Source organism: Theropithecus gelada, chromosome 3, assembly GCF_003255815.1.
Source record: "Theropithecus gelada isolate Dixy chromosome 3, Tgel_1.0, whole genome shotgun sequence".
NCBI lineage: Eukaryota > Metazoa > Chordata > Mammalia > Primates > Cercopithecidae > Theropithecus > Theropithecus gelada.
In genome coordinates, this window is record NC_037670.1 from 50,927,439 (window position 1) to 50,954,027 (window position 26,589).

At 57.6% G+C, this 26,589-nt stretch overlaps 1 protein-coding gene and 1 long non-coding RNA gene across 2 annotated transcripts in view; one reads left to right on the top strand and one right to left on the bottom strand.

Annotated features, from left to right (window-relative positions):
• ELFN1 (extracellular leucine rich repeat and fibronectin type III domain containing 1) overlaps nt 1-26,242 on the top strand; it is a 61,293-nt gene extending 35,051 nt beyond the window's left edge. The window contains exon 3 of the mRNA XM_025379957.1: nt 22,581-26,242. Within this exon, the coding sequence (XP_025235742.1) occupies nt 22,875-25,361 (2,487 nt within the window). The 5' untranslated portion in view covers nt 22,581-22,874 and the 3' untranslated portion in view covers nt 25,362-26,242. The remainder of the gene's footprint in view (nt 1-22,580) is intronic.
• Nucleotides 16,883-20,612, bottom strand: LOC112620924. The gene is made up of 2 exons (XR_003118621.1): nt 20,510-20,612; nt 16,883-17,466 (listed from the first exon to the last, which is right to left on the bottom strand). It is a non-coding gene; the product is annotated as an uncharacterized LOC112620924 (long non-coding RNA).
• Nucleotides 26,243-26,589: the final 347 nt, after the last annotated feature.

Below are 26,589 nucleotides of genomic sequence, written 5' to 3' on the forward strand. Positions count from 1 at the left end.
TCAATGACCTAAGGAATAATACAATGAATACCCAAATACCTGCCCCCTTCCCAGCTTAGTCCCTGTGCACTAAGATCCTATATCCCTCTTTCTCTTTAAAAACTTTTTTGGGCCGGGCGCGGTGGCTCAAGCCTGTAATCCCAGCACTTTGGGAGGCCGAGACGGGCGGATCACGAGGTCAGGAGATCGAGACCATCCTGGCTAACACAGTGAAACCCCGTCTCTACTAAGAAATACAAAAAACTAGCCGGGCGAGGTGGCAGGCGCCTGTAGTCCCAGCTACTCGGGAGGCTGAGGCAGGAGAATGGCGTGAACCCGGGAGGCGGAGCTTGCAGTGAGCTGAGATCCGGCCACTGCACTCCAGCCTGGGCGACAGAGCGAGACTCCGTCTCAAAAAAAAAAATAATAATAAAATAAAATAAAATAAAAACTTTTTTGGCCGGGCGCAGTGGCTCATGCCTATAATCCCAGCACTTTGGGAGGCCGAGGTGGGCAGATCCCATGAGGTCAGGAGTTCAAGACCAGCCTGGCCAACATCGTGAAACCCCGTCTCTACTAAAAATACAAAATTAGCGAGGTATGGTGGCGGGCGCCTGTAATCCCAGCTACTCAGGAGGCTGAGGCAGGAGAATCACTTGAACCCAGGAGTTGGAGGTTGCAGTGAGCAGAGATTGCGCCACTGCACTCCAGCCTGGGCAGCAACAGTGAACCTCCATCTCAAAAAAAATTTGTTTTCATAGTGGTCAAATACACATAAAATTCACCATCTTACGCATTTCAGCATGCAGTTCAGTGGTGTTCTGTGGATTTACAGCGCTGTGTGACAGACCCCCACAACATTATTGTGACACATTTTTTACACTATGACCGTATTTGTACAAATGCCTATGTAATACACTTTTGCCAGCTCTGAAGCTTTGGATATGGGGTGTGATACAGTAGGTATCTTGGACAGCTGGCTTGTTGGCTGGGAGGCATATTTGTGAGTGGGATCCACTCTGTGCACGTGACCCAGTGGTTCCTTCTTTTTCACTCCTGCATAGTACTCCACCAAGCCCATGCCTCACAAGGTTCTGGTCCACTCTCTCGTGGACATCCGGTGTCCGCCCTGTCACCATTATAAACAATGCTGTTTGGAACATCTTTGGGTAGCTCTCCCGGCTTCTCCAGGACTGTGCCCAGACCTGGGGCTTGGGCTCTTGGGCTGCGAGAATCTTTGCCTTGGTGAGATGTTGCCTAGCTGTTTTCCAGCACTGCACACCGCGTCCCACTCTCATCGTCAGGCGTGGAGAAGTCTCTGGGAGGATGAGGAGTGGCCACGTGCAGTGCCTGCCCTGGGTGGGGGAACCTTCTGCTGTAGGCAGCTCTGCGAGCTGCAGTGCACCTGACGCGCCTTCCCTCAGCCAGACACCCCATCTCCTCCCACTTTTTTTGGATGAGCTGACGTTGTGTTCCCTCCCATTGGGGCCACTCGTTCACCTGGTAACATGCCCACGCTGACCTGTAAGCCACACGGGATGTGGTTAGTCACACGGGCTATGGGGCCAGGCTGCCTCAGCTTGGGCCCCGGCCCCACCACTTAGTTGCCGTGGGAACTCAGGCAAGTTCACGAACATGTCTGCACCTCATCTGTAAATTGGGAAATAACAGCACAGATGTCACAGGGTTACCGTAAGTATCCAACATGTTAATATATGCAGAGTTTCTAGCACAGTGTCTGGCGCGTGATGGGTGCAATGTTAGCATGAGCTTTTATGATCTCCTTGGAGGTCTGAAACCAAACCCTTCATCGTGGCTAAGCAGTACTGGGCAGAACCAGATCACCTCCTCTATTCTACCTAACGTACCTCTATTAAGTCAACCCACGTTGCCTTCTCAGGTGGCCATGTTTACCCTTGAACTTGCTCTTGGTCTTTCTGTTCCCTGAGGTGCTGTGCGGCTCCACCTCCCTGCTGACTGGCTACGTGGGTGTGAGTTTTGCCCTGTGTGACTTGTGGAGATGAATTTGACCCTCAATCAGTCCAGCAGGAGGGAAGGCTTGGGTCTTGGTCCTGGCCCTCCTGCAAACTCTCAAATTTCATCCAAACTGCTACTCACAGGTAGAACTGGGTGAGGACAGAGCTCATGACCCCCGCACGGACCCCCTTTGGGGAACCCCAGCCCTTTGAGGGACTCAAGCGTAAGTGATCACTGACCACAGCCTTGCCGGAGGGCGGGTCCCCATGAACGCGACTCCCCACAGGGCCTGTCACAGAGGCCGGGTGTGTCTCACCCGATTCTTCTTGGTGGATTCGCAGGTTCACGGCCACCACTGCCCCTTCCTCAAGGTCAGGGTCATCTGTGCCTCACACCCACCTCCCCTCCTGCACCCCTGGCACCCCTTTTGGCCTGGGTCAGCCTCTTGGCCAACTTCCGAGGGCATCATCACCTTCATCTCCTTACCTCACAGTGGACACTGGCCCTGCCCTGATGTCAGGTGCCAGTCCCCTCCCCACCATGCCAGGCATGGCCCAGGCGAGGCCCCTGTCAGTAGGGGCACAGCCCAGGAGGCAGAACAAGGTGTCACGGCCCAGCCCTGCTCCCCAGAGGGCGGTTCTGTCCCTAAGTAAGGTTGGGCTGGGGATCAAAGAGGGGTCTCCCAGAAGTGGGGCAGAGGCTAGGATTAGGGAGGGGGAGCAGGTGACCCTGACACCCCAAAACCTGGTGGGTGCAGGCAGTTTGGCCAGCAGCAGGGGCCAGACACTGTGTTTGGGGAAGAAGGAACCCAGGGAATAGGCTGATGACTCCCACAGGGAGGTTGCCCGTCCAGAATCCCGCCCACAGCTGGCGCTGGGGCTCCTGGCAGCTGGCGGGGGCCCTGGTGGTGTGGAGAGGAGAGGAGAGGAGAGGAGACAGTGGGACAGGACAGGGCGCAGGCGAGGCCGGTGACAGGTGCGTGTGTCTGCCAGGTTGGTGCAGCCTTAGAGAGGCGGGAGCTAGACAGACGGGAGGGAGGGAGGGAGGGAGGGCGGCAGGTGCGAGGCAGAGCGGGGGTGGGGTGGAAGCAGAACACAGGCCTCCCTCCCGGGCCTGGCTGCCGTCTCATTGACTAAGTCACTCCTGAGAGGGTGCACTCGCACCCCAGTTGGGTGGTTTCCAGTGTTGTCAGCTTCAACGAAAATGGAATGTCCTCTGGCTGCCCCAGCTGTCGGACGCCTGCCTGCTGTGAGTCAGTAATTAGATGCTCGTGTGTCTAACACATGTGTGTGTGTCTGTGTGTGCACGTCGGGAAAGGGTGAGGAGGAGCAAGTGGTAGACCCATGGCTGAAGGGGCCAGAGGCTGAGAACACGCCCACATATGCACACACAGTACACAGTCACACAAAAGTCACACTCACACACACACAGTACACACTCACAAAAATAACACAGTACACACTTGCACAAAAATCACACACACACAGTACACCCTTGCCGAAAAATCACACTCACAAATACACACTTGCACAAAAATCACACTCACACACAAATACTTGCACAAAAATCACACACACAGTGCACTCACCCAAAATCACACTCACAAATACACAAAAATCACTCACACGATACACACTCACACAAAAATCTCACACACACAGTGCTCTCACCCAAAATCACACTCACAAATACTCGCACAAAAAATCACACACACACAGTATACCGTCGCCCAAAAATCACATTCACAAATACACACTCGCACAAAAATCACACAGTATGCCCTCACACAAAAATCACACAATACACAAAAATCATACACACAGTACACTCTCACCCAAAATCACACTCACACGCAAATACACAACTTGCACAAAAGTCACACTCACACACAATGCACACTCACACAAAAATCACACTCAGACACACACTGTTCTCTCCCAGGGCCTAGCGGGTCTTCAGCTGGAGAATGCAGGGCTCCAAGGTCCCCACCCACCACGGGCCTGACCCCCGCTTGCTCCATAGCGACCGCACCCAAGCTCTGTCCAGGCCACCGTGCTGGGATGGGGACATGAGCCACTGTGGGTCTCTGGGTGGTGCTCCCGCCCCAAGCCAAGAGCCGTAGTCCTGCCTGCACGGTGCCTCTCCATACCCTGTCGGTTCTTCCTCACCTTGGCCCTTTGAAGCCTAAATGAGAAGATCTATTTATAGCAGTCAGCATATGGACCCTGCCAAATGTGCCCGCTCAGACATATGCTGGCGGCACGCTCAGCCCGACACTACGCCAAGTCCCTCCCCAAGGCCAAGCCAGCCCAGCTCCCCCGAGGCCTCATGCCCACCAGCATGTGCTCTCCTGGGTCCCTGGATCCCCTGACATGTGGTGGCTGCTGCAGAGGGAACCCAGGCCTCCACAGAGAGCTAGCCAACCACTCGCTTCTAGCCCAGGCTCTGTCCAGGGAGGGCCCCCAAGTCCCTTCTGCCCCCACCTCCTGGATACAGACAGGTGGGCAGGTGGGAGGTGACAGCCAGAGGCACAGCAAGGGCATCACCTTGAGAAGAGGGGACGGGCCATCGTCCCAGCCTCGGGTGGGACATGAGCCCAGCTATTAGCAGTAGGGCCCGCAGGTGGGCTGGGATGCCTCCTCCACCAGAACTCTCCCCTGCATGTCCCAAGTTCTTCCACAGGAGACCCATGCCTACTGAGACAGGAGCCAGGCTGGGTTCTTCCCATATGTCCTTTTATTTAGTCCTTCCAGGGTCATTTTACAGGCATAAAGATTGAAGCCCAGCGTGGGTGGGCCACTTGCCCAGGGGCACACAGCAGCAAGCAACAGGATCAGTGTCCAGCATTGGGGTCGGACTGTGGGATTCCATTACTCATGTTCTCTTCAGCGCTCAGAGCCTCTGTGATCCATGAAGACAACAACCCTGTTCCGTCCATCTTGGTTCCCTCCCTGTCCACCCCCAAGCACTCAATAAATACTGAATGAATGATTGTGAGAATGAAGGATGAATGAGCACACGAGGAAGGTGGAGATGGTGAGTGTGAGTCCCCAAGCTTCAGCCAGGCTTCTCCACCTTGCAGTCTTTCTCTTCTCTCTGGGATAGCTAGAAATGATGAGACAAAGTCTTTTATTCTGATGGGGTTATCTCCTGAGGCTTTTATTCTGGTGGGAGTATCTCCTGAGACTTTTATTCTGGTAGGGGTATCTCCTGAAGCTCAGATATTTCCAGGGTCCAAGAAACTAGGGCTGAATCTTCCTTTTTCTCTTTTCCATGAGAGGGACAGGGAGGGGAACTAAGTCTTGGGACCTTCAGTAGTGGGATGCCCCTATGGTCAGTCCTAGGCTGCCCTAGAAGGATAGCCCCAGGCTGTCTCCCCAGCCCCACTCAAGGGGCCTCCCTTCATTTCCTCATTCAACTCAAGGACTCCACTCCCTTCCAATATTCTGTCTGCCTGGATGCCTTGGCCTTATCCAGTAGTCTTTTTTTGATTACCCAGGGTGGCATGCAGTGGTGTGATCATGGCTTACTGTAGCTTCCACCTCCTGAGCTCAAGGAATCATCCCGCCTCAGCCTCCCAAGCAGCTGAGACTACAGGCATGTGTCACCATGCCCAGCTGCTTTCTTATTTTTTGCAGAGATTGGGTCTTGCTTTGTTACCCAGTCTGGTCTTGAACTCCTGGACTCAAGCAGTTCTCCCACCTTGCCCTCCCAAAGCTCCGGGATTACAGGTGTAAGCCACTGTGCCTCACCTCCCCTAGTCCTTATTTGCAGCCTGTTGGACTTGTGAACACCCAGGGAATGGGCCTTCTCTCCACCCAGTGTGCAGGGGAGGGGTTTGAGAGAGGCGGAGACGTCCAAGCACCGCCCCTTTGCATGGGCTGTATTCTGTCCAGAGCCGTAAGAGGCAGGGCTGGACTTGGGTCCCAGGCCTTCCTGCTCCACCCAGGGGCCTCTCTTTCTGCCTCTCCTGCTGCAGGTTGCGAGGACAGGTTTTCCCTTAGGGCGCCAAACAGGGCTGAGAATAGGAGGTCTCCCCCAGGACCTGTGGTCTGCACCATAGCCCTGGAAGCAGCCCCTGCTCCCCATCCCCCCACCACCACACTAGCCCCTGGGGAGGAAGTCCAGCCCCTGCCTGCACCCTCCCCAGAGGCTCAGTGACTAACAAGGGGCAGCCTCTTTCAGACCAACCCCATTCTGCGGCCTTCCAGCTGTAATTAATGTTTGCTGTGTCATTAGAGAGATTCTTTATAGGCTCTGACAGGCAGAAGGTTTGCAGAGCTGGCTGGGTGAGCAGAAGCCAGCTGCCAACAGCCACCCAGCCCTCCTCATTCAGGGTCCTGGCCACCTTCCCTCACAGAAAGCCACTGTGCCAACGCTCAAGGCCCCCTGGTTTGGGGACACCTCCTGGGCTTTGTTCAGACCCCCCACCTTTCCTTCTGTCCGCGCAGATGCCACCGACGGCTTTGCAGACCACTTCACGCCCCAGGCAGCACACAGCACATGTATTGTCTCACGTTCCCCCCTCCAGGAACCCCAGGGTGATGTTAGTATTTTCAGTTTTCAGAAGAGAGAAAACAGAGGCTGGGAAAGACCCAGAGTTTTGTGAGCATCAGGAACTGAGTGGGAGGATCAAGCCCCGCCCAGGTCCCAGCGCCTGTCAGAGAAGGGGTTTCACACCAGCTCCTCCGTGTGCCCAGCATGTTCACAAACACAGCGCATCTCACTCTCATGATGGTCCTGTTAGTGGCTATCAGTGGCCCCATTTGTCAGAAAGGTAAACTGAGGCTCAGAGAAGTTAAGGACATTCTGCAAATCGCCCAGCTGGGGAACGACCAGCTGCTCAGGAGGCAAACTCAGCTCAAAGCTCAGCTTCTCCTGCCCCGCAGAGCTGCCGCTGCTGGCTTCCCCTGGCCCTCACACCACATGGAGCCCCTCTGCTCAACTCACCGCCAGGAGCCCTCCAATTCTCCAGTGGATTCTTAGAGCAAGAGCTCGGCCCCCTGTAGTGGACGGGGAAAGTGAGCTTGGAGGAGGCCTGGGGCTCCCCACCCACTCCCTCTTACTTGAGGACTTGGGTTTGGCGTGAGTCAGTGATCCACCACTGCCCGACAAAGTCCTGCACCCCAGGGGCTCAGTGCAGGCTCCTTTTGCTCAGGGTTCCTGGGTCAGGCACTGGGAAGGGCTCAGCAGGGCGGTTCACCTCTGCTCAGCAGTGGCTCCTTCGCTCTCAAGCCAGTGCCACGGCCCTGGCCTCTCAGTCTCGATGGGACCACACCCCCCACCACCCAGGTCTCACAGCAAGGTGCTGGGAAAGCCGCTTTTCTCACCTGGTGGCTGCTTCCACGACACAGGAGGCAGGGAGGCCAGCCTAGCTAGGGGCTGTGCCCAGGACGGACATGGCTTCGCTTCTACCAGCGCCTTGGTCAAGGCTATCTCAGGCCAACCCAGATTCATGGGTGCTGAGCTAGACCCTGTGTCTCAGCAAGGGGTGGCAAGGTCTCTGCAGACGCCGGGTGGGAGGTAGAGATGCAGCTGTCTTTTGCAGACAGGGTCTGCCCTAGCAGTCCTGCCTTGAGCCCCTATTTATTTCCTGCATCTGTTCCTTTTCTCCTATGTCAGAACGGCTGTCCTGAAGGGGCTGAGATGGCAGTTTACTCATTTTGTATTCTCTGTGCCCTCCCCTCCCAAATGCCTACCGGGATGTCCATCTGTCAGCACGGATGCCCCGGCACATAGACCAGCAGGTCCTGGGAGGTGGGTGGGGGTGGTCTCACAGGCCTAGCCTCACGGGCAGGGAGCTGGGGTCTCCCTCCAAGGCCCTCGGCAGCCCCACCTGATGACCAGCCCCTCCCAGAGGCCATCTCTGAATCCGCCGCATCGGACCCCTTCCAGGCGGTCGTGAGCTCTCCCAGAGGAGGCTGCTCCGTCATTCACCCTACTTTGAGCCGACCCTGAATCGTGCAAATCTGGAAAGCACAGAAGATAAATGAGGCGTGACATTTCACTTGAGAACGTGATCATTCACTTTACAAAGCGGCATGTGGTATTTGCCTGTGGGGCTTTCCAGAACACATCCACTGGGGAGGGGGCCAAGCCCACCAAGCCAGGGGCTTCCAGCAGCAGCACTGTTTGATAAGCTGGAGGAGGAAGCCAGGACAGCCTCAAACCCCCAACCAGCCAAGACCCTGCAGGAAATAAAACCCCACGCTGATGTCACCCGTGAATATTGGATCAAAAAGCCTCAAAGACACTCAAGGAAATCCAATTCCACAGACTATCACAGAGATAAGAATCGGCTATGATTATGTAGAAGTTAAACAAAGAATTCAAAGTTGGCTTAATGTGAGATAAATCTATTAATAAACTACACAGTGTCCACAGGTCAGCTGTCATGCACATTCATAATGACGAAAGGCATTTGATAAAATCTAGTGCCAATTTCGGATTTTAAAGTAACGGCTAGAAATAGAACCAGAAACACACTTCTTTATCGAAGTCAAGAATCTGTCTCAGTTCAACAGCCAGAATCATTCTAGGTGATGAGATTTTTTAATGATTCCCATTCAAAAACTTATATTAAAAAATAGCAAGGCTTTCATCATTGTCCAGAAATTCTGGACATAGCAATAAGACACGAAACAGAATTAAATGGGATGTCTACAGGGAAGAATTGTAATTATTTGCTGACAATATGATTCAAGACCTTAGAAACCCAAGAGAAGCAACTGAGAAAAAAAAATGACTTAATATAAAAATTTAATACGAAGGTGCTGGGCTGGAAATCAAACAAACATATACAAATCAATAACTTTTCTCTGTACTAACAACAGCTAGTCGAGACACATAATTAAATAAACGGTCCCCACTTACAACGGCACCAATAAAATAACAACAAAACCCAATTCCCAGGAATGAACTGACAAGAGAAATTTAGGATCATTATGAAAAACTCTATAAAGTTATCCTGAGAGATATCAAATAAAACAAGAGTGGAGAGACGTGCCGTGTTGGAATATTACCCAAAAGTTATTCTAGAATTAATTCATAGGTTTAATGCAGTCCCTCAACAGGCTGGTGGCGAGTTTTACCAAGCGAGGGAAAATCATTCTAAAAGTTCATCTGAATGAATATTCAAATGGCAAGAGTAAAGAAATGCAGAGAAAAGGAAGAATGATAGATGTCCTTCCTACCAGATATGGAGGCTTCTTACAGACTTACGGTGATTGAAATCGAGCTGAATTTGGTCAAAGAAGAGAAGGGAGGTGTTATCAATAGCAATAGGAAAAATGGTCCCACACAGAAGCCTCGTGACAGGGTAACCATATGACAGTATATTTTCCCAAATGGGATACTTTTAGAGTGACAAGGGGATATATTCACCATTAGACCCAGAGATAGATATGCACAGGGCCCATCCCAAGAAAACCATGACATAGGCCAAGTTCGGATTGCCTTCCTTTACTTATTTATGTATTTTTTGAGATGGAGTCTTGCTCTGTCAGCCAGGCAGGAGTGCAGTGGTGCGATCTCAGCTCACAGCAACCTCCACCTCCCAGGTTCAAGCGATTCTCCTGCCTCAGCCTCCCAAATAGCTGGGATTACAAGCCCCTGCCACCACGCCTGGCTAATTTTTGTATTTTTAGTAGAGACGGGGTTTCACCATGTTGGCCAGGCTGGCCTGGAACTTCTGAGCTCAGGTGATCCATCTGCCTCGGCCTCCCAAAGTGCTGGGATTACAGGCGTAAACCAATTGCCTGAGCTGGTTGCCTTCTTTTATAGGCAGCTATAGAGTTAATATTTCCCTGAACTCATTCATCAGGCATTGCCTACTCAATGCCTGGAAAGGAAACCCCAACTCCAGCCCTACCTGCCCCGAGCTTTCAGTGCAGAAGGTGGACTCCAGGTGGAGAGAGATGAGAATCAGAGCCTGGCAGCGTGGGGTCACAGCGGAGCAAGCAAAGGCAGCCCCAGTTATAGACGCGAGGCTCCAGCTCCAACGTGGGGACCGAACAGAGAAGCCCACTGAGTGGGAGAACATTGGGGTGGTGGAAGGGGTTCATGTCCTAGGCAGAGGAAACAACATGTCAGCAAAAATGCCCAGGCAAATCACAGCCTTATATGGCAAAATGACAGCTGAGAGACAGCAAGGACCCTCACTGAGACCTAGTCAGCCCCTTTAAGAAGTGTGGACTCTCAGCCGGGCGTGGTGCCTCAAGCCTGTAATCCCAGCACTTTGGGAGGCCGAGACAGGCGGATCACGAGGTCAGGAGATCGAGACCATCCTGGCTAACCCGGTGAAACCCCGTCTCTACTAAAAAATACAAAAAACTAGCCGGGCGAGGTGGCAGGTGCCTGTAGTCCCAGCTACTCGGGAGGCTGAGGCAGGAGAATGGCATGAACCCAGAAGGCGGGGCTTGCAGTGAGCGAGATCCGGCCACTGCACTCCAGCCTGGGCGACAGAGTGAGACTCCGTCTCAAAAAAAAAAAAAAAAAAAAACAAGAAGAAGTGTGGACTCTCTCCAGAGTACTGGGGAGCTACGCAAGGTTGTAGGGGGTAGGAGGAGAGGCAGGAGACGTTCCAGCCTGGGTGGAGCTAGAGCACCAGAAATCAGCCCAAGAGAATAGATTACTCAATCTAGTGTCAGGGCAATTTGTTGCCTATCTGGGGGAAGGGAGAAAATCAATTTTGATCCTACTTTACACCAGAGAAATGGTTTGCAGGTGATTGACAGTTAAATGTAGGAATTCAAACAGTGAAGAGATTGGTAGTCAGAGGAGGATGTCCTGTCTCAGGATGGCGTGGAGTTCCCCGAGCTGCAAAGTGGTGGAAGGCCATGTCGGTGGGGAGAAACATGCCCCACGTTGCTAATGACATGCAAGTCAAAAGCAGGCGTCTCCACGCTATGGCACTGGCCTTGTCTACAGAAACCTCTTTCCTGGGAAGCGAGCACAGGCCACAGCGGGGACAGCGCTGAACAAGCTTCGGGGAAACTCCATGTGATGAGGTCAAGAGATGCCACGTTTTTCTTCTTTTCTTTTTTTTTTTTTTTGGAGACAGAATCTCACCCTGTCACCCAGGCTGGAGTGCAGTGACACAATCTCGGCTCACTGCAACCTCCGCCTCCCGGGTTCAAGCGATTCTCCTGCCTCAGCCTCCCGAGTAGCTGGGATTACAGACACCTGCCACCATGCCGGGCTAATTTTTGTACTTTTAGTAGAGACGGAGTTTCACTATGTTGGCCAGGCTGTTCTAGAATTCCTGGCCTCAAGTGATCCGCCCACCTCGGCCTCCCAAAATGCTGGGATTACAGGTGCGAGCCACCATGCCTGGCCCACATTTTTATTTTCACAGCTCAGCCAGATCCAGCTGAGGTTCCTTGGCAGCCGGGACACCAGTCCCCAGGACACGCAGTGCCTGACAGGTGGCTTTGGGGAGTGGAAATGCTGTGACCGTGTGAGTGAGGGCTGGTGGCTGGGGAACCCCCTGGGGGGAGTGACAGGCCTCTCGGGTGCTGATGGGCGTGGGGACAGCAAATGCCTTCCCGGTCATCTCGAGGCACGAGGCGCCCTGGGCGGTAGGATAGTAATTGTTTCATGGTGTTGTGTCAGCATCCCTGGGGTTATGATAGAACTTTCTAGTAACAGACAGGAGATGGCACCCCTTCCGACTGGAAACATCCTGGTCACCAAGCAAACCGGGTTGGGCCACTCCCTGCCTGGGGCGGCCACATCCCAGCCCTGTTCCAGCCCATCTTCCGTTGCTGAAACCTCCTGGACTTGAGCTGTCCTCCTGCCTCTGCCTCCCAAAGTGCGGGGATGACAGGTGTGAGCTGCCATGCCCGCTCTGGGAATCTGCATTTTTAAGTAGCAATGGGGTGGGTGCTGTTGCCGCCTTCTGGGCTTTGCTGTGGGGGCGTCTCCCAGGCTAGGCTTTGCTTGGTCATTTATTTCCCTTATTAGTTTAACGTTTGAGGGCTAATTGCTCATTTCTAACCTTCACCCCCAAACCATGTCCCAAATCTCTAGCACAATTAATAGCAGCCAGGAAATACACACAGATTCAGTCATCATGGTAACGCTGCTGTGCGGCAGGATCTGTGCTTGCAAACAGCCCACATGCCTGTGCACCTGCGCCCGGGGAGAGGGGAGCCAGGCCTCAGTCCCACCAAAGGGTCCTTCCAGCGTCTTAGGAGGAGGTCCTGTTTTACCACCAGACTGTGACCCAAGGTCAGAACAGGGACAGAATCTGCCAGCTTGACATCATCAGAAAGGCTTTGCCAGAGCTCAGGGGCTCCTGGAGGTCAGGGTACTGCTAGGAAGAGAAGAACCAGCACCTCTCTGCCTTCAGTCTCAAACTGGCCATCCCTGAAAGCAACTGGAGAGATTCAGGTCAGACTAAAGATAGAACTTCCCGCTGCCAGGGTTATGAGGGTGTGATGGGGAGGCTGCCAGGCATCCTTGGACACCTAGACCCTTGCCTGGCTTAAGTGATGCACTTTCTGACGGTGGTGAGAGGGGATCCAGTGTTCCCAGGGAGGGTCATCCCTCCTCTCCCAGACCAGCCAGCCACCTACACCTCACAACCCTGCCAGTGCTGGAGCAGGGAACCATTGCGAAGTGATTTCTCCCTCCAACGGCTCCATACATCATGTTTTTTAATTTAAAAGATGCCCCGTGGAAGCATAACAGACCATTAAATGTTTGGGTCTCTAATTAACTCCAGAGCAGCCCGGGGCTGCAGGCCCAGAGGTAGGACACAGCATAAGCCTGGTGCATCCCAGGAGGCAGCACTCAGGGTCCCAGCCCCATCCCTGAGCCCTCCCCACTCTGGTTGGGAGGAGGCAGAGGGGACCAGGCACCCCCTTCCCCGCCTGCCAGGGCCTTGGGGAGGGGCTGCCTCACCTAGCCCTTGGCTCCTGCTCTGGGGCCTGCCTCTGCGTATTCTGGGGCGAGGCAGGAATCTGCATTTTTACTTTTTTTTTTTTTTTTGAGACAGGATCTCACTCTGTCACCCAGGCTGGAACGCAGTGGCACAATCATGGCTCACTGCAACCTTGACTTCCTGAGCCCGTGGGATCCTCCTGCCTCAGCCTCCCACCTAGCTGGGGTCACAGGTGCACACCACCACACCCGGCGAATTTTTTTATTTTTTGTAAAAATGGGGTCTCACCACGTTGCCCAGGCTGGTTTCAAACTCCTGGGCTTAAGCCGTCCTCCTGCCTCCGCCTCCCAAAGTGCTGGGATAACAGGTGTGAGCCACCATGCCCGCTCAGGGAATCTGCATTTTTAAGTAGCAGTGGAGTGGGTGCTGTTGCCGCCTTCCTGGGCCTTGCTGTGAGGAAGTCTCAACTTCCTGGCTAGACTTTCCCACGCTGAGCCTCTGTTTCCCGCTCTGTCCAACTGAGGTAACACCTTTGCCTCCCTGAACCCTGGGGAGGGGCTCTGCGTGTGGGAGGGACCGCGCACCAACGGACCATGGAGGAAACAGGAGCTTTTCTCTGTTGCACACTCGCAGGGCGTTCCTGCTCTTGGGGGCAGGGCAGGGGGAGCCCTGAGGCTTCCATGAGTTGTGTGGATGGCCTAAGGTCAGATGGTAAGGTTGTCAGGCACTCAGTACCGTTCCCACAGCCCCTTGACCTTCCCCAGCACTCACTGGGTCCTTACACAGGGGCGACGTGGTGCAGGCAGTGGTCCCCTCTGTTCTCCTCCCCAGCCCGGCCTCCTGGAGGGCAAGGCTGAGGTCAGAGGCCTGCCAGACCCAACCCCGTGGCCGTGTCCCCAGGAGCCAGCCCCGCTGAGTCAGCCCTCCCAGCCCCGGCCTTGCGTGCATCCCCCGCCAGCCTCCCCTGGACAATAGGATGGGAGCAGGGAGCGGAAGAGAGGGCCAGGCCTGGGGGGTCCTCTGGAGCTCTGAGGCTCCCCTGCCCTGCCCCCAGAGCTGGCGAGAGCCCTCCATGGGCCCCCCTGTGTGGGCACCAGGGCTGGCAACTGTGCTGAAGGAAAACCCACATGTGTCCAGCATGCGGCTTTGTCTCCCACACTGCCTTGCACTGACCTTCCCTCCCCTACCGAGGAGAAAATGAGCATCTACTGGGCACCCCCTTGTACCCAGCAACATGCCAGGAGCCTTAAGTAGCTGGTGGTGCATCCCCACCACAACCCTGGGAGGCAGATGCCATGATGATTTCTGTTTGACAGATGAGGGGACTGAGGTTAAGAGAGGTTAAGTGACATGCCCAAGGTCACACAGCAGGCGCATGGCAGAGCCAACACCGTCTCCTGGCCTGCGATGGTTCTGCATCCCCTCACACAGCAGGTGCACAGGTGGGCCCCCTACCTGCCCCTAGCCCGGCCAGGTCACTGTGGCCGGCCTTGCGGCTCGAGGCCCAACTGCCCTGATATGCCCATCACAGCCTCATGGGCTCTGCGGCAGAGCCCAGGGAGACAGGGCGAGAGCCAAACTGCAGAGGCAGGCAGACGTTAGCAGTAAACATGATCTATCGGCAAAACATTGGAACGATGAAAAGTTATCGATCTATAGCTTTCCACCCATCTCCCTGCCCCCCTCCCCCACACGTCTGGCCCTCTGCCCACCTTTCCCCCTGGAGCTGGAAACTTCGCTCCATCAGCAGAATCCTCAGTCCAGCCCTGGCCCCAGCCCCAGACCAGCCCTGGCCTCTCATCTGGTTTAAATGATCGAGACGAGGAACAATATTTTTAGACAGATGCACGCCCGTCCCAGCACGGCTGCTGTGATTATGCAAATTCAGTCGTAAGAAGTTTAAAAGCCTGGAACCACCATATTTCTTGATTTCATTAGTGATGACACAGGCTGCGGAAGGAACTTGGTGCCCGCCTTACACGCACTGTCCCCATCGTCCCCTGGGGGGCAGGGGGGTGCTCTCTGCAGGGCAGCGTGTGTGAGTGTGATCACGAGACATCACGAGGGCTCCAGCCAGGGAGACACAGACACAATCCCAAGAGTTCTTGGAGGCGCCTGGTTCAACAATTTTGTGTTAGGATGGGGGAAACTGAGGCCTGGAGACGGGAATTGGAGACCCCAGACTCTGGCTCCGGCCCAGATGCCTGGCCTCTCCTGCTGTGGCCAGTTCTCCCAGCAACTCCAGTACTCAGAGGAGAGAGGGTCTTCTTCCAGGAGAGGATTCTCAGGGAGCAATGCCGTGCTCTCTCCTCCCACCCCTTCTGAGCAGAGAGGCCCAGGGAGGGGAGATGATCTGGTCAAACAACAGGCTCCTCTCCTAGCACTCAAGCCCTTCCACCTGCCCCCACTACCCCTGCAGCCCTACCTCCTGCCCAGCATTGCCCACCACTGCCTGCGCCCTGGGCACCCCACACTCCCTGGAGGGGCCTCCCACCTTCATGGCTCCAACACACCTCCTCTGCCTGGGATGCCTGTTACCCTCCTTCCCTAACAAACTCCTACTCATCTGCTGAGGCCCTTCAAGCCGCGGCTCCTGCCAAAGCCCGGCCTCGTTGCCCGCTGTCTCGCACACCTCCCTAGCTCCAGCCAGGCCTCCCGTTTCCCTGCAGGCCCCACTGTGGTCTGTAAGCCCTTCAGGGGCCCCATGGTTCCTAAATGTCCAGTGCCTGGCAACCCATCTTCAGTGGACAGAACAAGGCCAGGAGATGAACACGGACCTTCCTGCTCTGGGTCTCAGGGGCACGGCAGGGGGTTGACCCGCTGGCCCCTGGCCCTGAATCCCAGCAGGTTCCAGCTGGAGTTGGGGTCTTTTCTGCTGTCCGAGGGGGCTGGGTCCCACTCTGAGATGCTAAACCACTCGCCCTCCACCCATCCAGGAGAGAGAACCTCTTCAGGAAGGCCAAATGTGCTTCAGATTCCATCCTTTTGAGTGTTCCCTCCACCTTCAACGTTCCCTGAAATGGCCAGCTCATTCGGTCAGGGGCATTCCCGCTCACCCCACCTCCCGGCAGCCCTGCCCTCCGCGCCTGCTCCTGTTTGAACACCCCTGCTGATGGGGGGCTCGCTACCTGTCACAGCCTGTTGGACAGAGCTCTTTAGCAACTGGGTCCCAGGAGTGCTCCTGTTTCCAGAGGCCACTGACTCTGGTTCCTGCCCCTCTCCACCCTCCAGACAGGCCCAGAGCTGAGCACATTCCAGGGTCACCGGGCCTAACATCTGACCCCATTCTCTGTTCTCCCGGCTTCCGTGTCTGTCCCCCAGTAAGCACTCTCTGTGAATAGGCTATGCTGGCTGCCCCTTCCAGCTCCCCCCAACCCAGGCGCTGCCTGTGGGAGGCAGGGCTGTCCCGAGATGGAAGCCTGGTAGGCTCAGGCCTGGGACAGGCAGATGCCCCCAGGACAGCCGAGGTCTCCGTGCGACGAGCAGACCTCGCCAGCGGCTGTGAGTGAATGCAGTCGTTCTGGGAGCCCATTTCCCCGAATAGCCCAGGCGACCTTGGCCAGTCCCTTCACTTGAGGGGCTTCCCATCCAGACCACAAAGGGTGCGTGGTCCCGTGTCCCATGGCATGGCCTGTGGTGCTCTCGTGGCTGCCCATGGCCGGGCACGTGGAGGCCTCTCTCCATCTGGGTGAGGGGCATCAGACACTGAAGCTGGTGGGGACATGCATGACCCAGCCGGGTCTGGCCCAAAACTGAGAGGCAGGACCCCCTGTGGGTTAGGGTTAGGATGCCCTAACTCCCTGTGGGCACTTCATATCTTTCCTGAGGGGGTAAAAACTCTTATGGGCTTGATCAAATGTGAAAAGGATGGCCAGGCATGATGACACACACCTGTAATCCCAGTGCTTTGGGAAGCTGAGGCAGGAGGATGGCTTGAGTCCAGGAGGTCAAGGCTGCAGTGAGCTGTGATTGCACCACTGCACTCCAGCCTGGGCAACAGAGTGAGACCCATCTCTTTTAAAAAATACAAAAGGAAGCTAATGTTTGTGAGAAACCACAGGCCCATTGGGAAGAGTGGTCCTCACTCCCATTCGACGGAAGAGGAAGCAGAGCTGGCGCATCCCAGCCCGTGCGCAGCGTGGCCCAAGTCTGTCCAGTGCTGGCTGCCAGGCACCACGCCAGCCCTGGGATGCCACAGTGACCAGGACACACAGCTCCTGCTCTTGCAGTGGCAGGAGCAGCTCCAACATGAATTAAAAGTAAATAACCAAGCACAACATCAGGGAGAGAGAAGTGCCAGGATTTAAGCTAGGTGGGGGCTGAGAGTGAATTCGGGGTGCAGAGCAGGGAGGGTTCTTGAGGTGATGCTGCTGCATCTTGGACTGAACAACAGGAGGGAGCCGGAGCTTCCCAGGTGGAGGGGTGGCTGGTGCAGGGTCTTCAGCCAGGAAGGGAGTGTGCATCGGGGACAGGGAGCGAGAAGGCGCAGAGGCAGATCCGGTGGGCCCTGGAGATCGTGTTTGGAGGCTGGATTCTCCGCCACGCGCGGAGGACTGGATGCCCTCAGGGCTGCGCAGAGGGTGGGGCCGCAGGACTGCCTTGGTGGTTAGCGAGGCTCCCTCTGGCTGTGGAGGGAGAATGGATTTTGGGTGCCAGGAGATGAGGTGGAGCCAAGGGCGTCATCCCTGCCGGAAGTGGATTTGGGCAGTTTGGACCAGGGCGGTCGTGGTGGGAATGGAGGGATTCCGGATGCTTCTGCAGGTGGATTAGATGCTACTGGAGTTGGACCAGGTGTGGGGGGAGGAAAGAGAGGAGTCCAGGATGCGGCATCAACTTTAGGTGGAGGAATGCAGTGGATGGTGAGCAGGGAGATGCCAGCAGGGACAAGATCTTGGAACAGCCACTTAGATGCGACGGGAGAGAATCTTCAAGTCGGGGGCAGCCGAGGGCCTCGAGATAGATCGGGGGTCAGCTGCACGGAGACAAAACCACAGGGCGAGACCCCCTGGGAGTGCTGGGGAGAGGAGGCTGTGAGGACTGAGCCTGGGCTGGAACACGTGGAGTCGGGGTGAAGGTGAAGGAACCTGGATGGAGAGGGTGGCAGCTGGGACACCGGAGCGGAGAGGGCTGCAGGAGGGAGCCAGCAGCTGCCTGGGCCAAGGGCTGCTGAGAGGCTGAGCAAGACAAAAATGGGCACTGGAAGGGCAGAGGTCGCCAGTGACCTTGGTGAGAACAGCTCAGAGGGCCCGAGGGGGGGACGCTGGACGGGGTGGAGCTGAGGATGGAAGAGGAGGTGAGGGAGGGGGATGGAAACCACTGCCGATCCTTCTGAGAAAACCTGCCACATTGAGGCAGAGGCTGGAGGGCACGCAGGTGAAGTTGGTTTGTTTTATGGAAGGTTCTAAAACTAGAACCTTCCAATACATCAATACAATGGAACTGTATCGAGTTCCATTACAGCAGCTACTGGCCACATTTCTGGTGCTCCAGAGCCACAGGGGACCTGTGGCCGCCCTGCTGGACAGTGCAAGTACAGAACCTCCATGCATCCAAGAAAGCTGCAGGGGAAGGATGGCATTGCAGAGGGCTGGAGGTATCAGACCCCAGGAGGGCCCATTCCAGAGGGGCCACAGCCTCTGCATCTCCCTGAGGCAGGAGGCCAGGCCCCGGGAGCAGGTGCAGATGGGCTGAGAGCAAGGGGAGCTCCTTTCAGGCAGTGGGGAGCAGCCCTCCCGAGGGCTGCCGTGGGCCTGCTGGCCTCCCTGAGGCCTTGTGGTCCACACCCATGCTAGCCTCTGGGTCTGAGGTTGCAAGTGTGCTGAGGAGGGGAGCAGGGCTGGGCCCGGGTCTGTGCAGGAGAGCAGCACCCATGTGGGGTCTCCGCACCTGCCCTCCATGCCGGCCAGCACTCCTTTCTAGAAACGTTTAATGAGTGGATCACAGGATGCGGGGTACAGGGGCAGGTGTGCGTGTGGATCAGCGAGGGCATCAAGAATGACTGAGTGAGCGAGCCCAGCTGGAAAGGGCCTTGGGGGGCCTGTGGTCCGTCCAGAACCTTCCTGGGTGATTCAGCCTTTCCCTGTTTCCTGTGCCAGGTCTACAGCCTCTGCCCTTGGGGGCTCCCAGACCCAGGGCGCCTCCTGAACCCTTCCTAGCACAGCACCCATCCAGCCTGTCCCCCTGGTCCCCAACAGGAGGCTGCACAGGGCTGACTCACAGTGTGACCTTGGAGAAGTCCTTCTCTCTCTGTGCCTCAGTTTCCCCACTGTGAAGTGAGCTGCAGAATGAAAACTTCGGGCCCTTTGGCTGGGCGTGGTGGCTCACACCTGTAATCCCAGCACTTTGGGAGGCGGAGGCAGGTGGATCACTTGAGGTCAGGAGTTCGAAACCAGCCAGACCAATATGGTGAAACCCTGTCTCTACTACAAGTACAAAAATTAGCTGGGTGTGGTGGTATGTGCCTGTAATCCCAGCTATTTGAGAGGCTGAGGCAGGAGAATTGCTTGAACCCCGGAGGCAGAGGTTGCAGTGAGCTGAGATTGCGCCATTGCACTCCAGCCTGGGCGACAGAGCAAGACTCCGTCTCAAAAAAAAAAAAAAAGAAAAAGAAAAGAAAACTTTGGGGCCCCTCCAAAGCTTCGGGCCATAGAGGGGGCAAAATCCCGTGCCTCCTACGGGGCTGTGGGCCCACCCTTCCTCACTGGCAGGGCGCTGGCCACATGGGGAGTCACGCCCACATGCCCCGAAGATCCCCCTGCCCAGGAGACTTGGCAATGAGGCCAGGCTGGGGGTCGGGGGAGGACTCCCCAAGCCCATGTAGGTCAGGCTCCTGCTCACCTGGACTCTGGGGCAGGGGCCGAATAGGAAGGTGAGGGCTGGACACTGGGCTGGGGACAGCCTCCCTCCCTCATCACATGGGCTGCCCAGCCCAATGGAGGAGGGCTCAGAGCCGGGCGGGGAGGTGAGGCTGTGCTCCCAGCGCCACTCCCAAGGAGTCTGATGCACAGATTCTTATACTCACAATGCGGGGAGTGGGGCATGGTGGTAAGAAAAGGGCTGGCAGGGGAGGAACCAGGTGAGCCAGGAAGCAGGAGACAGTGTGGTGCCCAGCTGGGCTCTGGAGATGTCAGCCACTGCTGCACACTTAGAGCATGTTTCCTGCATGCATGCAACATGCCAGACATACAGACCCCCGTGCATGTGTGAACATGAGGAAATCTGGGGGACTCTGAGCTGCACCCATGCCACCCACACCTGCCTCCCCTTAGCCCCAGACACACCAGGGCCCCAGGCCTCACTGCCCAGACAGGGTGCCCTCAGTGACACCTGCTCTGCCTAGTGCCCCAGTGAGCATGGCCTGTGCACTTATGTACACAAGCCCTGTGTACGCACCTGTGCACACACATCTGTACACGCACATACGCACGCAACCTGGCACACACGTACGAGGGCTCACGTGTACCAAACACGTGTGTGGGTGGACGTGGGTATACATGTGTCCACAAACACACATGCACACACACACACACACACACACATGTGACCCCCATAAGCACGCAGCCCTCCAGCCCTCAGCTGCCAGGCCCAGGAGAGCCTGGACAGCCCCAGGCCCCAAGCCTCCTCCCTGTGCCTGTGATAAGGGCTTTTAGGCCCTGTAATCCTCCTTACCTTGACTTTGGGTTATTTTGAGCAAGAGATTAAAGGTGATTACGATTGTGGGCTGAGGCGCCACGCTTCCTACACGCTTCCTGCGCGGCCGCTGGCCAGACCCGCCCTTCCGGAGGCTGGGCACAGCCGGACACCATCCGCCCCACGCCCTTGGCCCGCCCCCGGCCAGCACGCGCCTCTGCCTGAGACCTGGGCCCCCAAGAGGCCTGGGAAAGCTAAATCCCAGCACTGGCACAGGTTGTCTGGGCACGGTGGAGGGATGGTGGGGAGGGATGGAGGGGCTGGCGTGGGTGCGGGATGGCAGGTGCACATGGCATGACGGTGACTGAGACAGCGCTGACTCTCCCGTGATGGTGGATTTCACATCCAACCAGACCACGTGGGGACCCCATTTTCCCGACCCAAGCAGCCCCCGGAGCCATTTTTGAGTGGGCCTAGTCAGGTCCCACCCGGCTGAGCTGGGTGTCCCCTGGCCACTCCAGGCCAAGCCCTGGGTTAGCTCCCCGAGGCCTGCTAGGACCTCGCTACAGCTCCCGTGCCGTCTGACTTCTCCTCTTTAAATCAGAAATAGACTCTTCTCCAGGAGCTGGAACAAAATTGTTCTTTATGAAGTTTCCAAAGGGAGGAAAAAACCCATTTTACATCATTATATTTTTTTTCTCTAATTTAAACCGCTTCAGTGCAGACTAGTTGCAAACGTCAATATCAGTGAAATACACTCAGCTGGATGCGCGCCAGGCCACGGCTCGGTGGCAGAGGCCGGCTGTAAATCCACATACTAACAAGCAAACACACACCCATTTCTCTATCCTGCAGGGGAGGCACAGGCGGCCAGGAGGTGAGGCTGCACACCAGGGGCCCCCTTGTCTTGAAGGCAGTGGTGGGGGGTCCGTGGGGGAGCAGGAGCCCAGCGGCGTGCCTCGCTCCCCGGACGTACCTCCAGCCCCATCTGCAGGGTGCTTCCTGCCTGGGGCTTCCTCCCCTATGGCTCGGTCCCTACATCCTCTGTGTCCAGGCTCAGCAGACACTAGGGAGATAGAGGAGGCACCATCCTGCCTGGAGACCCTCAGGGTCCAGTGGAGGCTGAGGAATAGAGCAGAGGACCCCGTATGGTGGCGGGGAGGATGGCGGGAGAGGCATCTGGCTCCCCCAGGGGCCTCAGAGCTGTCCGTCTCCCAGCCTGGGGAGGATGAGCAGAACCTGGAAATTCTCGGCGGAGCAAGCAGTTCCCTTCCTTCCAGAAGGGAGGTGGCCACACTCCACCAAGGTGAGGTGCAGACAGTGCCAAGTCCCAGTGCCAGGTAGACACCCTCAGAGACCATCCAGCTGGCTCATTTGGGGAAACTGAGGCCCAGAGGGGGCACAGCATGCCGGGGACACAGGGCAGGCGAGCTCAGACCGAGACCTGGTAGACACGAGTCCCGGGACAGGCCAGAATACCTCCCGGTGCCTCCCTCCCAGAGGGCTGGAGCGGAGCCCGCGCCCTGGAAGGATTCTGTGCGGTGGGCTGGGGGCCCAGCGGCGGGTGCACGGGGCAGCTCCTACAGGCGGCTCCAGGGGCGTTGCGGCCGGGCCTCCTGGGAGCAGAAGCGGCAGGCAACAGGCACCGTGCCCAGCGGGGGCCTTCACACGCGCATCCCTGGCCGCAGCCAGCCGGCAGAAGCCCCGTCACTCCTCAGCCAAGCGACTTTAGGTCCCAGTCCCCTGCCTCAGTTTCCTCATCCGACCAGGGTTGTGCCGAGAGTGAAATGGGCTTCAGGGGGTCTCAATTCTGGGCTGTCAGTACCTTGGAGCCCGGCCAAGCAGGTAGTGCCCCATCCATTTTGCAGATGAGGAAACTGAGGCCCGAGAGCTGAGGAGACCCCTCCACGGGAGGGTGAAGCATTTCCTCCCTTATCCTGACCCGTCTCAGGACCCCCCAGGGGCTTCTGAGGAAGGGGCTTCTGTTTTCTTCTGTGTTTTACAGAAGAGGCCGGGGGGCTCAGCGGAGCAGGGACTCAGCCCACGTTCAGATGCGCTGCTGTGAGATGCTGGCCATCCCCTGACCGCTGTCTTCTCTTCTGTCTTGCAGCAGGAACGTCGGAGCAGGAGGAGCCAGTGGAGCCGTCAGGACACCCAGGCCCATGGGGCAGGAGGCCTCAGTCACCACAGGACTGGGGCGAAAGACGAGAGACGGCCGGCCGTGAGGGAGGCACCCTCCCTCCCCGCGCTTACGTCACGCGGCCATGCAGTTTGGGACAGGACACCCCTGAGAGTGCAGGCACCTCCCCTTCCCGCCCCTCCATCCCTCTGGGGGCTGCCGCCTGGCCCCCCCACCTGGTCCCCCTGGGCAGGCTGAGTTGGGGCTCCCTGCAGGGCGGTCCCGATGGCCGGGTGTGGGTGGGGCGCGCTGTGGGTGTGTGTGGCGGCTGCCACCCTGCTGCACGCAGGCGGCCTGGCCCGCGGGGACTGCTGGCTGATCGAGGGTGACAAGGGCTTCGTGTGGCTGGCCATCTGCAGCCAGAATCAGCCGCCCTACGAGGCCATCCCACAGCAGATCAACAACACCATCGTGGACCTGCGGCTCAACGAGAACCGTATCCGCAGCGTGCAGTATGCCTCGCTCAGCCGCTTCGGCAACCTCACGTACCTCAACCTCACCAAGAACGAGATCGGCTACATCGAGGACGGCGCCTTCTCCGGCCAGTTCAACCTGCAGGTGCTGCAGCTGGGCTACAACCGGCTGCGCAACCTCACGGAGGGCATGCTGCGCGGCCTGGGCAAGCTGGAGTACCTGTACCTGCAGGCCAACCTCATCGAGGTGGTCATGGCCAGCAGCTTCTGGGAGTGCCCCAACATTGTCAACATCGACCTGTCCATGAACCGCATCCAGCAGCTCAACAGCGGCACCTTCGCCGGCCTGGCCAAGCTGTCGGTGTGCGAGCTCTACAGCAATCCCTTCTATTGCTCCTGTGAACTGCTGGGCTTCCTGCGCTGGCTGGCCGCCTTCACCAATGCCACGCAGACCTACGACCGCATGCAGTGCGAGTCGCCGCCCGTCTACTCCGGATACTACCTCCTGGGCCAGGGCCGCCGTGGCCACCGCAGCATCCTCAGCAAACTGCAGTCAGTTTGCACCGAGGACTCGTACGCGGCTGAGGTGGTCGGGCCCCCACGCCCGGCACCCGGGCGCTCACAGCCGGGCCGCTCCCCGCCGCCCCCACCTCCTCCAGAGCCCAGTGACACACCCTGTGCCGATGATGAGTGCTTCTCCGGGGATGGCACCACGCCACTGGTGGCCCTGCCCACACTGGCCACGCAGGCCGAGGCTCGCCCCCTCATCAAGGTCAAGCAGCTCACCCAGAACTCGGCCACCATCACTGTCCAGCTGCCCAGCCCATTCCACCGGATGTACACCCTGGAGCATTTCAACAACAGCAAGGCCTCCACCGTGTCCAGGCTGACCAAGGCCCAGGAGGAGATCCGCCTGACCAACCTGTTCACGCTCACCAACTACACCTACTGTGTGGTGTCCACCAGCGCCGGGCTGCGCCACAACCACACCTGCCTCACCATCTGCTTGCCCCGGCTGCCCAGCCCACCCGGCCCGGTGCCCAGCCCCTCCACGGCCACCCACTACATCATGACCATCCTGGGCTGCCTCTTCGGCATGGTGCTGGTGTTGGGTGCCGTCTACTACTGCCTGCGCAGGCGGCGGCGCCAGGAGGAGAAGCACAAGAAGGCCGCCTCTGCCGCCGCAGCTGGCAGCCTCAAGAAGACCATCATCGAGCTCAAGTATGGGCCGGAGCTGGAGGCGCCCGGCCTGGCCCCGCTGTCCCAGGGCCCGCTGCTGGGCCCCGAGGCCGTGACGCGCATCCCTTACCTGCCTGTGGCCGGCGAGGTGGAGCAGTACAAGCTGGTGGAGAGCGCGGACACCCCCAAGGCCAGCAAGGGCAGCTACATGGAGGTTCGAACCGGGGACCCTCCGGAACGCAGGGACTGTGAGCTGGGCCGGCCGGGGCCTGACAGCCAGAGCTCGGTGGCCGAGATCTCCACCATCGCCAAGGAGGTGGACAAGGTCAACCAGATCATCAACAACTGCATCGACGCGCTCAAGTCCGAGTCCACCTCCTTCCAGGGCGTCAAGTCGGGGCCCGTGTCCGCCGCAGAGCCGCCGCTGGTGCTGCTGTCCGAGCCGCTGGCCGCCAAGCATGGCTTCCTGGCGCCCGGGTACAAGGACGCCTTCGGCCACAGCCTGCAGCGGCACCACAGCGTGGAGGCGGCCGGGCCCCCTCGTGCCAGCGCCTCGTCCGGCAGCTCCGCGCGCAGCCCCCGCGCCTTCCGAGCCGAGGCTGTTGGGGTGCACAAGGCCGCGGCCGCCGAGGCCAAGTACATCGAGAAGGGCTCCCCCGCGGCCGACGCCATCCTCACTGTGACGCCCGCGGCCGCCGTGCTGCGGGCCGAGGCCGAGAAGGGTCGCCAGTACGGCGAGCACCGGCACTCGTACCCCGGCTCCCACCCGGCCGAGCCACCTGCGCCCCCCGGGCCACCGCCGCCGCCTGCGCACGAGGGTCTGGGGCGCAAGGCGTCCATCCTGGAGCCGCTCACCCGGCCGCGGCCCCGCGACCTCGCCTACTCGCAGTTGTCCCCGCAGTACCACAGCCTGAGCTACTCCTCCAGCCCCGAGTACACCTGCCGGGCCTCCCAGAGCATCTGGGAGCGCTTCAGACTGAGCCGCCGGCGGCACAAGGAGGAAGAGGAGTTCATGGCCGCGGGCCACGCACTGCGCAAGAAGGTTCAGTTCGCCAAAGACGAGGATCTGCACGACATCCTGGACTACTGGAAGGGCGTGTCGGCCCAGCACAAGTCCTGAGCCCCCCCAAGACCCGCGATGCCCACTGGACCAAAAAGGATGCAGGATCCACCCAGAGACTCACACGCACAACACCACAGCATCCAACACACGCACAACACCACAGCAACTGTGACAGCCGGGGGGCCCTGCAGAGGCGAGGGGGGCGTGGGCGGGGACAGACAAGGGGGACACGTCCTGAGCTCCTGTGGCTGGTCCTGGGATGCGCTCGCCGCCCCGGGTGGTACGTGTCCACACACACACACACACACACACACACACACACACACACGAGGGACTTCGGAAAACTGTGTCTTAGGGATGGGGGGTGGGGGTGGGGATTTTTTTTCATTATCTTTCCTCTTTTGAGTCTTCTCTGCCTTTTCTTTTCCTCTCTCTTTATTTTCTTCCTTTTATAAAAAAAATAATAAAATACAAGTTCTTTTAAAAAGACATAAAACGCCGTCCGTGGGGGGTGTGGCCGGCGTGGCCACCTCGTGGCCCCTCGCGTGATCTCCTCGGTCCGTGGTTTTCTGTGGATTCTCTGTCCAGTCTGTCTCTTCGTTGCCGCCTCCGGAGTCCACCACAGAGGGTCAGGTGAATGCCGGCGGCCAGGTGGCCTCTGGGACAGGTCCTGGAGCCCTGCTGGACTCAGGGTGGGTGGAGGCTGTGCCTGTGGACGGCCGGGGTGGCCGGAAGGGCCGAGGGCTGGGAGACACGTCCCTCAGCCCAGCCCCCGTGTACACTGTAGTCGTTCTATTGTACAGAAAAAAATATTTCTATATTTGCAATGTTTGCTGTAAAATGAGAAAGAAAAAAAGACTATGTCTACTAAAAAAAAAAAAAAAAAAAAAGACTATGTCTACTAAAAAAAAAAAATCTGCAAAGGAAAAGAAGTCAAATGCTTGTTTGTCCTGGGTTTTTACTGTGGGTTTCAGGGAAAGCGTTGAGGTTTCTTTTACGTCCCATTTTGGGGGGTGGTTTTACTGATTTTGGCCTTGGGGTGAGGACATACTGTGCTGTCTTGGCGAGAGCATGGTGTGACCAGGGGGGTGCACGTGGGAACCCTTGGGAGATGGGCGGCCCACACTGGGCTGGAGCGTGTCTGAGAACCAGTGTGGACAGGGCAGGCAGGAGCCGAGCTCAGGTGGCAGCGGGAGGATGGGTGGGAGCAGGGTCTTGGCGTGGTGGATCTGCGGTGCCGGGTCGCTTCTGTGTGTGTCTGGCTGTGCGTGCCAGCGGGGTGTGT